Raw genomic sequence first — 13,777 nt, 5'->3', positions numbered from 1 at the left:
CTCAGCTATTGAGCTAATTTATTAACAAGTGCTAAATATAACATTAATGTAATGCTTAACTGGTTATGTTGAATGCTGCATGGTCCTATCACAGGAGAAAGGAGGATACTACAGTATATTATGAAAGTAATTGTAATGTGTAGTGTATAATTACATATAATATGTAATTATTTCATAATAGCACCTTAAGCAAAGTATTGCAAAGGTAATTAAAATGTTGTTCTCAGCTGCAATTTTAAAGTTATTGAAGTACCTGTCCTTGATAACGCCTAACTTTTATGCTGAAGATAACGTGAAAAGGTAGATTAATTTTCCTCTTGGTTTTGTTTCATTTCCAGGTGGAGGTTTGGCCGTTGGAACAGTTCTTCTAATTGGTTAGTATAGCATACTTTGCTCTTCCTGATCACAGTTTTCTGTTGTGCATAATGATTTTATGGGTTTGCTTAATCTGAAATTGAGTATGTAACACTCTACAAGAGTTAAGGTAAATTAAAGAGGTATTGCTTTAAGTTCTGATTTAAATTAAAATATTGATCTGAACTTGAATTAGCAAATATATCTGAAAATGTAGCTCTTACAGTCTAAAAAATGTTCACAGAAAATTGTGCTTCATTTTTTTAAAAAAGACAAAAATTAATGCCAATTGATTTTTTGGAGAACCTCTGCATTTACAATGGAATTAATTTGATAAGCTGATGTACATATACATCCATTGTATATATCACAGGTTTTTATAACTGTCTTATTGACAGAAAAGTAACAAACTGATAAATCACCCTTTAAAGCTTCAATGGTTCTTAAATATACCTCCATAACCCTATTTCCTTTTTTGTCAGTTGAGATCATAGAATCTTGGAATTGAAATAAACCTTGGCAGTTATATAGTCAAATATCATTTAAGTACAGATTATCAATGTTTTATTTGTATACCCGTAACAAATTTGTTGTTCCTAGTTTTGTCCTCTGATACTCTTTCATGTGACACTCTTAAAATATTTGAAAATAACTGTTTAATCACCTCAAATCTTCTTGAAACTAAATAGATAGTTTCTTAAACTTTTTTTTTTTTTTTTTTGTATTGTGGTTTTCACACTTTTCAGTCTCCTGCTTGTTCTCCTGTCTTGCCACTCTGGTCTGGCATTGGCTCTTTGTGCCTAGAACCGAGTATAATATTCCAAATTTAGTGTGACCTATATACTGAAATTCTAGAAATGATGTCATTGCATTTTTAAAATTTATCTTTCAATAAATACAGAATGACTAAAGAAATTTATGGAAAAGATAATTCACAGTTTTGATACAAATATACACATATACACAAAATAGAAAGGACATGTAGAAAAATTAGGTTGTCCTTTCCTTTCCTCATTCCCCATAGCCCTAGGACAATACTGCTGGGTTTCCCACCAAAATATTTCTACATAAGTAATATACACAGGAGCATTTAGCACCTTGCTTTTTCTGCTTAATACCTGTTAGTGATCAGTCCATGTGCATTCATATAAGTATAGCTCATTCCTCTTAACAATTGCAAAGGATTTCATTGTGTAAATGTGCCATGATTTATTTAAGTTCTCTACTGACTAATTTAACTCATTTTTTCTGTTACTAACAGTCCTATTGTAAAAATCTTATACATAAACTTTGCATACATGTTTAAGTATTTATGGAATAAATTCCAAGATACAGGTTCATTTGATAGAGGCATGTTAAATTGTATTAGATATTAGCTTGCTCTCCCAAGAGGTTAGAACCACCTTATACTTCAGTCAACAGTTGTCAGAATGCCAGTTTGCCCTCACTCTTAACAACACTCTATATATTTTTAAACATTTTAATCTTTACCAGTCCAAACAGGTGAAAAGTGAAAAGTGTCATTTCACGATTTGAACCTGGGACTTTTCTCTTTGGGTTTAAAAAATATGCAACTGAATATTACTTATTTTCTCCAGGGGAGGTTTCTGTGAATGATACTAAGAATTCCAATGACGATTCATTCAAAAAGTGTTCATTGAACACTCAAGTGCATGTTTGGTATTGGAGTTACAAACATAAATGTTACTCTCTTCCCTTAAGGAACTTTTCATCTATGGAGGAGGCTTATATAATGCAAATAATTACAATATAATAAGTTAATATCATAATAGATGTGTTTATTATTTCATTTTACTGTTGGTTGTAGCTGTACAAGGGACTGCTATTGATTTTTGCATATTAATCTTATAACAGCAACTTTTAATTGTTTATAGATTCACTTGAGTTTTTAAAGTAGACATCTGCAAATATTGACAATTGTATTTCATAACAGATTTTGGTGTCTTAAAAGTGAGTGCGTTCATAACAAATGCCTAAAAATATGGGAGTGTCTTTAGAACTAGGCACTAGGCAAAGGCTGGAAGAAATTTGAGGAGCATATTAGAGAGAGCCTAAATTGCCCTAAACGGAATGTTAGTAGAAATCTGCGCTTTGAGGACACTGTCAATGAGAGGGAAAAGGAAAGAGGTCCACACTTCTAAAAACTGGTAGAGGGGAATCCTTGTTAAGTAGTGGCAGAAAGCTTAGTGACATCATCATTGTCTATAGTTATATGGAGACAGAACACATGCCTAATGAATTTGGTGATCTAACTCAGATTTTTTGTAATGAGTAATAAGGAAAAACTCAAGAATAACAAAAGCACAGTAACAGTTTTTTATAAAAGTCTGTCCTTGATGAAATATTAATTCACCAAAGTATTATACTGGGTATGAAATAACTATTTGTTGAATTAATAATTGAATAAAAGAATATAACAAGTATAAAGACCTTGTCTTACAGTCTGGTCTTTCCATAAAGCGAATACTTTGAAGCAGCTTAGTATAATTTATGCCCTACTACCAACTTCTTCTGCATGCATAAGATTTTTAAAAATATACATAACTTAGGTAAACTTACTTTTATTATGTATTAGCTTGCTTTCTTTAGGAAATCTTAAAATAAAATTTGGAGGCATTTTTATATTTCTTTGAAAGATTAGATTAGCCAAAGGAATCTTATCTACTGGGTTTTCTCCTTTACTCTGTTCCCAAGTCAATACAAAAACTTGTACAGTAAAAAGACAAAAAAAAAAAAAAAAAAAAAAAAAAAAACTTGTACAGTAAGTGAAATGGATGAATAGTTCTAAATAGAAACTAAATGTGGAGATTTAAGGTCAGTGGTTAGGACCTAGGGCATTACTGTGCTGCTCAAAGATTTTTTTTTTAATTTCAGAAGTAAGAGAAAATGAAAGCATGAAGATGATTTGCATTAGTAACTTTTTGCTGTAGACTGTCAACATTTTAACCATTTTGTCTGGAAATAGATTACTCATTTACCAAGGCAATTGCGTGTATAAGTGTGCATGTGTATATGAGTGTGGGGTAACAGAGTAGTGGATTTAATGTTTCGGAAGCAATGTAACTATGGAAACTGGAAACAGTGAGCAGTGCCAGAAAACTCAGGGTAAATCTACTTTAGACCTTTGAAATATAACAAAATAGATGAATATGAATACATAAAAGGCCATTCTCTGAGGAATAAATTGAAGAACTGAGGGACTCCTGCATTTACTTTGAAAATCAAAGATAGCGTTTTCTTAAAACATGTGTCTTTCTTTAGTACTGGAATAGGCTTTGAGATGTTTTATATTTAAATTGCTTTCTGACAGTCTGGTACACAGGTAAATTTAGAACACCTTAAAAGTATCAAAAGTGAAGGGATGGCATAAATATTTAAAGTTCATATAGCTTCTTTTTAAGTAAAGGATCTGGATCTATTTGTGGAGACACTGAGCATCAAAAAGATTTAATAGGAGTTCCCCTTGTGGCTCAGCGGAAACGAATCTGACTAGTGTCTATGAGGACACAGGTTCAATCCCTGGCCTCACTCAGTGGGTTAAGGATCTGGCATTGCCCTGTGGTGTAGGTCATAGACATGGCTCAGATCCTGAGTTGCTGTGGCTATGGCATAGGCCGGGAGCTTTAGTTCCAGTTGGACCTCTAGCCTGGGAACCTCCATATGCCATAGGTGCGGCCCTAAAAAGACAGGGGGAAAAAAAAGATTTAATAGAAGTCAGTAATTAAAATACAAGTTATGTGACATTTATGAACTCATTATTTTTCATTTAATCTCGTATAACTTTAGTTCCAGAAGTAGGAGATAAATGACACGCTTTTAAACAATTAAAGCTACTAATGAGTGTATTTTTGCATTAGTTTTCTCTTGCTTTTTTTTTTTGCTATTTCTTTGGGCCGCTCCCGCAGCATATGGAGATTCCCAGGCTAGGGGTCGAATCGGAGCTGTAGCCAGCCACCGGCCTACGCCAGAGCCACAGCAACACGGGATCCAAGCCGCGTCTGCAACCTACACCACAGCTCACGGCAATGCTGGATCCTTAACCCACTGAGCAAGGGCAGGGACCGAACCTGCAACCTCATGGTTCTAGTCGGATTCGTTAACCACTGCGCCACGACGGAACTCCAGTTTTCTCTTGCTTTGTAACAATATTAACACAAACTTCATAGCTTAAAAACAACATACATTTGGGTTTTTTAATTTTTTTTTTCTTTTTTCTTTTGGCCATACTTGCAGCATGGGGAAGTTCTCAGGCAATGGATTAAACCTGCGCCACAGCAGTGACAATGCTGGATCCCTAACCCAGTGAATCGCCAGGAAATTCATAAAACCACACACATTTTTATCTCAATTTCTGTGGGCCAGAGGTCCAGGCACAGCTTAGCTGGGTCCTCTGCAAGCTGACAGTCAAGGTGTAAGCCAGGGCTGGGTTCTCACTGAAGGTTTGGTGGAGGAAAGATCTGCTTCCAAGCTCACTTGGTAGTTGACAGTGTTCGCTTCCTTGCTGTCAGCCAAAGGCATTTTCCTTATTATGCACAATTTGGCAAATGAGAGCCTGCTAGCTGGCATCCTATCTATAAAGATTTATTGGAACATATGCTTTATTTAGTTGCACATTGTCTATGGCTTCTTTTGTGCTACAAGGCAGAATTGAGTATTTTCAGCAGAATTGAGTATGGTTCACCCCAACCTGAAATATTTACTCTCTGATGCTTTGAGAACAAGCTTGCCAATCCCTATTTTATATTATTATATTTTATATTCTCTGTAATTTACTTTATAGTAGTAAAACTTCCTAAATGATTGAAATAGGACAAACTGATGTCAGTGCAATTCATTAGCAAAAGCACTTGACCTTTTGTCGCAAAGTGTTTTAAGTCCCTACGGTGTGGTTTTTTTTTTTTTTTTTTTTTTTTGTCTTTTTGCTATTTCTTGGACCGCTCCTGCGGCATATGGAGGTTCCCAGGCTAGGGGTCGAATCGGAGCTGTAGCCGCCGGCCTACACCAGAGCCACAGCAATGCAGGATCCGAGCCGCGTCTGCGACCTACACCACAGCTCACGGCAACGCCGGATGGTTAACCCACTGAGCAAGGGCGGGACCGAACCCGCAACCTCATGGTTCCCAGTCGGATTCGTTAACCACTGCACCACGACGGGAACTCTCCTACGGTGTGTTTAACACTGTTCAACAGTGTGAATCTTGGTTTTCACGCTTTATGAACTTAACCTGGAAGTTGGTTGCCCACGGAATAACTATGAACAATACATATATAACATGCAGACGTTGATGCAGATCTAAGAGGCTGTGGAGAAGACTTAAATTGAATCAAATTATGGGCAGAAATTGAGGGGAAGTGAAGGAAGTATTCATATGGTAAACTATACAAGCACTTGCATAGGAGAGCAGAGCCGAAGGTATGCTTGTGTAATAGAGGTGAAAGCCCTTCTAAAGGACAGTATTTAGGACTCATCAGAGGGAAAATTTGGCCTCCTCTCCCTGAGTCTTTTGCCTCCACTAACTGCTCGTAGAATTCATATTGGGACTTGGAGACAGGACATGGGGGAAGATATATTTTAAAACTTTCCTTTCTTGGAGTCCCTGTTATGGCTCAACAGGTTAAGAACCCAATTAGTTTCCATGAGGATGCGGGTTCAATCCCTGGCCTTGCTCAGGGGGTTAAGGATCCGGCATTGCTACAAGCTGCGGCATGAGTTGCAGCTGCTGCTCCAGTTCATCCCCTAGCCTGGGAACTTCCATAAGGTACTGCAAGTGCAGCCTTCAAAAAAAAATAATAAAAAGCTTTCCTTTCTTGTAGACTCCCTCTGCCTCGCTGAGACCTTTAAGCTACAACCATAGCTAAAAAAGTCACTGAAGGAGGGGAAAACCTTTGCATTGAACGTTAAAGTTTTAAATTTAATTATTCCAAATTTTAGTAACTCAGAATGGTGAGAGGATCATGGAATCTGCTGTAGATGTTAATGAGAGGTAAAGTTTTAACATAGCATAGTTGAAAGTAGTGACTAGAAAAAAAATATTTTCATGTTTGTATACCACAGAATTGAGAGCTCTATGTAAACTGCTTACATATATATAGAAAGACTAAATAAACATGAAAAGTGAGAATAAGGAGTGTTTTAACAATGAGACTGAAGGGGTAATCCAGAAAGAAAATTGTCCATAGCAATAGCTGCATTAGACAAAAAAGATAAAAATTTAAAACTGTCCAAGAAATTAGAAAATTAGTAAGTCATTGGTGACTTTGAGAGCAGTCTCAGTGGAATCATTAGGAACACTCATTTGTGATATTAAAGGAAATTTTATGTTCCTGTTGTTTCTATCCACTAGACCTTGTTCTACCCCTTGGGGGCATTAATGAACAAGTATAATTCCACTTCCATATGACAGCGCATCAGATATTTGAAGCCAACTATCTCGCATCCCTTGGGTCTTTTTTTCTTCAACCTAAACAATCATGTCTCATGTTTTTGAGTTGCTTCACCATCCTGGTCACTCCATTCAGAAAATGCTTTAGTTTGTATAAGTCCCCAAATGAAATATATTTTGGTCAGTCTGGTCGACTACCATAGAAAAGAACATGACAACTGTCTCTCTCATCCTAGGAATTAGACTATTAATTCAGGCCAAAACTACATTTGCTTTTTGGCAATTTTGCCACATCATTATCATTTTTGCATGCCCAGTGCTATCAGGATTCACTAAGTACAACCTCAAAATTTTTTCACAAAATTGATAACACTCAGATTGAAGAACTTAAACTACTTTTTTAAACTTCTGTTGAGCTAATCCCTAAGTAGGTGATGTTCCTCCTATTAGTTTTTCCTTCCTCATAGGAGTCTTTAAAAATGTAGGTTGACATTTATTATAGTGTGCGTATCTATGAAAAAAATGTGTTTTCCAGCCAAACTACAGTAGATCTGGCCAATTTACAAGATAAGATAGATTTCTGTTGGTTGTTTCCCCCTTAATTAGTTCTAAAAATATTTACAAAGTGTGTGCTATGTGCCCAGTATGAGTGATATAATAGTAAGGTACCTTCTTGACTATGTGGATTTTTTTTCGCTTAGTGGGGACATTTCAATAATGTGTCTTAAATGCTGCTGTAGGAGTTAATGGGATGCTCCAGGGCACTCTGATCAGCTCTGCCGCCTTGAGAAAAGCCCTTCCAAGACAGGATCTGGACCTGGGAGGATTTGAGGGAATTAGCTAGCCAAAGATGTAAAGTAATTTATGCAGAGGTTCTGAGTTAAGGTGCAGTATGACTCCTAGAGATAGTAATTTAAGATATGAGTGTAGATAAGATCAGTAGGGATTGTATGTAGGTTTAAAAAAAAAAAAAGAAAGAAAGAAAGTCAAAACCCTCACTCATTTAAGACTTAGGTAGAAAAAGAACTTTGCCATCCAGTTTAATTGTCTTACTACTTCTTTAATGATAAATCCCTAATATTTTTGTTATCTGCAAGTCACTATCCCTAGTTTATGCAGTACTTGCCTCTGTAGTAAGTTTATTCCCTTACTGAGTATTGTAATACTTGTTCTTAACTTTACAAATAATTATTTTTCTTTTTCTGATTAAATAGTCTGGGTTTACTTCTTTCTGTACTGAATAGCTGTTAAACAACAATCATGTACACTTTAAAAGGAAAACAATAATTGTGTATACTGCTTTTAACAGGTATTTTTATTTGTAATTGTTATACTTTTAATTATTACACTGCTTTTAACAGCTATTTTTATTTTTGCACATAAACTTTGTTCTTTGGCCACAACCATGCAGAGCCCATAGATCAAGCTAAAAAGTTTAGTTCTTTCTCCTAAGAGGAATAAGAAACCACTGAAGGGTTTTAAGTAGAGAGGTGACATGATCAGGTTTGTGTTTTGAAAAGGTCACTGATAAATTGAAGGAGGATTATAGTGGATGCAAGGAAGTGAGTAAGAGGAAATTGAAGTCTTCTAGGCAGGAGTTGCTGGTAGCAAGGCTCAGGGGTTGATATTTGCATGGAGGGAAGTGAATACATTCTAGAAATACTTTGAAAACAAATTTAATAAGATTTTAGGCACGGGGAAAATGATGTGTTGGGGAGACAGAGAGACATATCAAGAGTAAATCCTGATTTTCTAAAAACTGAAAGAGGACCACATTTGATGGAGGAAAATAATGGGTAACTACGTTCCATTTTGGACATGTGAGATTTGAGACACTTTTGTGCTTCTATATTGGTAGTCACAAAAGGGAGTTCCCATGTAGTGCAGTGGGTAAGGATCTAGTGTTGTCAAGGTAGCACCTCAGGTCACTGCTCTGGAGCAAGTTTGATTCCTGGCCTGGGAACTTCCACATGCCATGGGCTCGGCCAAAAAAAAAAAAAAGTATTAAAAAAAATAGTAACAAGGGGAGTTTCCGTCGTGGCACAGTGGTTAATGAATCCGACTAGGAACCATGAGGTTGCGGGTTTAATACCTGGCCTCTATCCCTGGGTTAAACGATCCGGCGTTGCCATGAGGTGTGGTGTAGCTCGCAGACACGGCTCAGATCCCACGCTGCTGTGGCTCTGGCGTAGGCTGGTGTTTGCAGCTGCGATTCGACCCCTAGCCTGGGAACCTCCATATGCCGCGGGAGCGGCCGAAGAAATGGCAAAAAGACAAAAAAAAAAAAAAAAAAAAAAAAAAAAAAAAAAATATATATATATATATATATAGTAACAAAAGCTTGAAAGTAGCATGAAAAGTCTGTGGTGGGGGATGACTAAATAAATAAAGGTACATAAATTTACTAGAATATTATGTGCTCTTAAATATCAGTTACAAGATTGTGACATGAGATTAAGTGAAGAAAAAGAATAAAATTCAGTAATAATTGTAACAGTGTAAGAGAACATCTACAGTAAAAATACTGAAAGGAATATAGCAGATTTTAGCAATAATTCTGAGTGTGATAGATGATGGTAAATTTTTAAAAATTTAAATTTTCTGTATTGTAAAAAATTAACCTTAGAAATTAAAATTTTTAGTATCAGATTTCTTTCTTACATCATTGATGTATAATGGCATTGGTTTATTTGGTCACTTGTGTAAATTGATTTAATAGTAATTATTTAAGATACAATAAATTCTTTTTTAAAAAACATGACTTTCTTTTTTGTCCTAAAGTTGAATAGAGACAAAGTCTTAGCTGTACAAAATGAGTATTTTTTCCAGTGTCATAGCTGTATTAATCAGTGGGCAATGCTGGCCATCTCATCCACATTTGTCTGTTGACTTTTCCACCTTTGGCTTTAAACCATGTAGAATCATTGAAAGCATTATCCTTTTCCCTTTGCACACACAAACATTCATAAAGTGCTCCTAAATCCTTATCAAGCCTATTTTGTGTCTTTTGGATGTACAGATTTTAACTTTGTATTAAAAAAAGGTACTATTAGGAGTTCCCGTCGTGGCGCAGTGGTTAATGAATCCTTAATGAATCCGACTAGGAACCATGAAGTTGCGGGTTCGGTCCCTGCCCTTGCTCAGTGGGTTAACGATCCGGCGTTGCCGTGAGCTGTGGTATAGGTGGCAGATGCGGCTCAGATCCTGCGTTGCTGTGGCTCTGGCATAGGCCGGTGGCTACAGCTCAGATTCTACCCCTAGCCTGGGAATCTCCATATGCCGTGGGAGCGGCCTAAGAAATAGCAAAAAGACCTAAAAAAAAAAAAAAAAAAAAAAAAGGTAGTATTAAAGTACTGGCTATGTTCTCTGATATATAAAATTAAACTTCATGTAAATCTATTTTATACTTTTATTGTGGATTTGCTCTAAGATACTGTGTTGACAAGGTTTATAGACAAGTTACCATGTGGTATTTTAGTTACATACACCTTAGGAAATTGTTTTGGTAAACCAGCTTTATTGAATAATGATTTACATACAATAAAATATACCCACTTTAAGTGCATATTTTAGTGAGTTTTTACAAATGTATATACTCGTATAAGCACCTCACCAGTCAAGATAGAAAACGCTTTCATCATCCTCTCAAAATTTCTTCATGCCTAAAATATTTCCTGATCCCAGCTACCTAATGTCTCCTTTCTATCACTAGAGTTTAGTTTTGCTCTCTCTAGAATATCACACAAAGGCAGTCATACCCTACGTACTTTTCTGTGTCTGGCTTTTTTCATTTAGCTTAATGTTTTTGAGATTCATTCATGTTGTTACGTGTATTTCTTTGTTGTTGAGTGTTATTTCATGTGTGAATGTACCATTTGTTTTTAATTCACTGGTTGGTAAACATTTATGTCGTTTCCAGTTTTGGGCTGTTAGAAAAAAGCTGCCATAAACATTTTGTATAAATCTATGTATAGACATGTCTTTTCCTCTCTCCTGGGTAAATAAGCAGGAGTAGAATTGCTGGTTCTTATGAGTGCATGTTTAACTTTATCAGAAACTGCCAAACTATTTTCCAAGTTTACTATTTTACACTGCTGCTAGCAATGTAGGAACATTTTATTTACTCTGCATCCTTGTCAATACTTGGTATTTTATTTTTCTTTCAGCTATTCTGGTAGGAATGTAGTGGATTCTCACAGTGTTTATAATTTGCATTTTTTGATGTTTAGTCCCAATGATATCTTTTAATATGTTGTTGATCATTCATATATCTTCTTATGAAGAGCATATTGAAACCTTTTGCTCATTTTTATGTTGGTTAGTTTGTCTTGTTGAATCATAAGAGTTTTTAATATATTTACTGGATACCGTTTCCCTATCAAATACAGGTATTGCAAATATTTTCTCTCTGTAGCTTGGCTTTTTATCTTCTTATTGGTGTCTTTTTTTTTTTTTTTTTTTTTTGTCTTTTTGCTATTTCTTTGGGTCACTCCCACGGCACATGGAGGTTCCCAGGCTAGGGGTCCAATCGGAACTGCAGCCCCCGGCCTACGCCAGAGCCACAGCAACGCGGGATCCGAGCCGCGTCTGCAACCTATACCACAGCTTAGGCAACGCCGGATCCTTAACCCACTGAGCAAGGGCAGGGATCGAACCTGCAACCTCATGGTTCCTAGTCGGATTCATTAACCACGGCGCCACGACGGGAACTCCTGGTGTCTTTTCAAAAGCAAATATTTAAAAATTTTATGAACTTATGGGGTTTTTTTTGTTTGGTTTTTTTGTTTGTTTGTTTGTTTGCTTTTCAGGGCCACACCCATGGCATATGGAGGTTCCCAGGCCAGGGGTCTAATCAGAGCTGTAGCTGCCTGCCATGGCCACAGCCACAGCAATGCCAGATCTAAGCTGCATCTGTGACCTACACTACAGCTCACAGCAACACCGAATCCTTAACCCACTGAGCTAGGCCAGGGATTGAACCCACAACCTCATGGTTTCTAGTTGGATTCGTTTCCCCTGTGCCACAACAGGAACTCCATGAACTTCTGTTTAAATATTTTTTCTATTCTGGTTTATGCGTCCCTGTCTTATCTAAGAAATCTTTGTCTACTCCAAGGTTGCAAAGAGTTTCCCTCTGTTTTCTTCTAATAATTTTATTGTTTCAGCTTTATGTTTAGTTTTGTGATCCATTTCAAAGTAATATTTATTTGAGTATGAGGTAAAGATTTTTTAGCTTTTTAAAAATTGAGGTATAGTCAACTTACAGTGTTCTGTTAGTTTCAGTTGTACAGCAAAGTGATTCAGTTATACATATACATATATCCATTATCTTTCAGATTCCTTTCCCATATAGATTACTACAGAATATGAGTAGTGTTCCCTGTGTTATACAGTGGGTCCTTGTTGTTTATTTATTTTATATATTGAAGTGTGTATCTGTTAATCCCGAACTCTTTTATACCTCCCCACCACATTTCCCCTTTGGTAACCATAAGTTTGTCTTTAAAGTCTGTGAATCTGTTTCTGTTTTATAAATTAGTTCATTTGTTTCTCATTTCTCTCTTCTTTTACATTGATCTATATTTCTATCCTTTTGCCAAATCCGCATTGCCTTGATTATTGTAGCTTTATATTAAGTCTTGAAATCAGAAGGTAAGACTACCGTGTTCTTTCTCAGATTCATTTGGTTACCTCTAACCTTTGGATTTCTATGTAAATTTGAGAATTAGCTTGTTAGTTCCCCCCAAAAAACTTACTGAGGCTTAAATTGAAATTCCGTTAGATACATAGATCAATTAGAAAAATTTGAATTTCCCATCCCATGATGATGATATATCACTCAATTTAGTTCTTTTTATACTTACTCTCAGAATGTTTTATACTTATCAATGAGGAGCTGGTTCATGCACATGTTGGTTAAATTTATCCAAAGTATTTCATGGTTTGGGAATCAATTAAAATGGAATTTATAAAATTTCAGTTTCTAATATGTGTTAACCCCTACTCTCCACCCCTGATAACTATAAGTCTGATCTCTTTTTCTGTAAGTTTGTTTGTTTGTTTGTTTGTTTGTTTTTGAAGTATAATATTGATCTATAACACTATATGAGTTCCTGTTATACAGCATAGTGATTCATTATTTCTGTACATTTCTAGTTACTCCTGTCACCATACAAAGATATTATGTAATTATTGACTATAGTACATTTCATACCCATGACTTATTTATTTTGTAACTGGAAGTTTGTACCTCTTAATCTCCCTTGGCTCTTTCTTTTCTCCCTCTACACTTCCTCTTCTGGCAACCAGTTTTTCTCTCTGTAGCTATAACTCTGTTTCTGTTTTATGTTTTTTCATTTGTGTTTTTTGTTTTTTAGATTCCACATATAAGTGAACTCATACAGTATTTGTCTTCCTCTGTCTGACTTATTTCACTTAGCATAACACCCTCTAGGTCGATCCATGTTGTTCGAAATGGCAAGATTTCATTCTTTTTTATATGCCATCATATATGCATATGTATGTGTATTATATATGTATATATGTGTAAGTATGTATATGTATGCATATGTATATATATGTACACACACACACGCACATCATCTTTATCCATTCATCTATTGATGAACACTTACGTTGCTTCCATATCTTGGCTATTGTAATGCTACAGTGAACATAGGGGTACTCGTATCTTTTCAAATTAATGTTCTTATTTTCTGAAGATATATACCTAGGAGTGGAATAATTGGATCACATGTTAGTTTTTAATTTTGTGAGGAACTTCCATACTTTTTTCCATAATGGCCACACCAGTTTACCTTCTCACCCGTAATGCTCAAAGTTCCCTTTCCTCACATCCTCACCGACACTTGTTGTATGTTATCTTTTTGATAATAACCACTTTGACTGTTTTGAGATAATTTCTCATTGTGGTTTTGATTTGCATTTCTCTGATGATTAGTGATGATGAGCATCTTTTATGGGCCTACTGGGATGGTTTTTTTAAAGTCTGTCTGGTT

The 13,777-nt window shown here is 35.8% G+C and overlaps 1 protein-coding gene across 2 annotated transcripts in view; it reads left to right on the top strand.

The window, feature by feature from the left end:
* ELP4 (elongator acetyltransferase complex subunit 4) overlaps positions 1-13,777 on the top strand; it is a 223,637-nt gene that overhangs the window by 7,135 nt on the left and 202,725 nt on the right. For both annotated transcript variants that reach the window (XM_003122892.6, XM_021085295.1), the window contains exon 2: positions 339-374. In XM_003122892.6, the coding sequence (XP_003122940.3) occupies positions 339-374 (36 nt within the window). The remainder of the gene's footprint in view (positions 1-338; positions 375-13,777) is intronic.

Source organism: Sus scrofa, chromosome 2 (assembly GCF_000003025.6).
Source record: "Sus scrofa isolate TJ Tabasco breed Duroc chromosome 2, Sscrofa11.1, whole genome shotgun sequence".
Classification (NCBI taxonomy): Eukaryota; Metazoa; Chordata; class Mammalia; order Artiodactyla; family Suidae; genus Sus; species Sus scrofa.
This window is presented reverse-complemented; position numbering and strand designations above follow the sequence as displayed.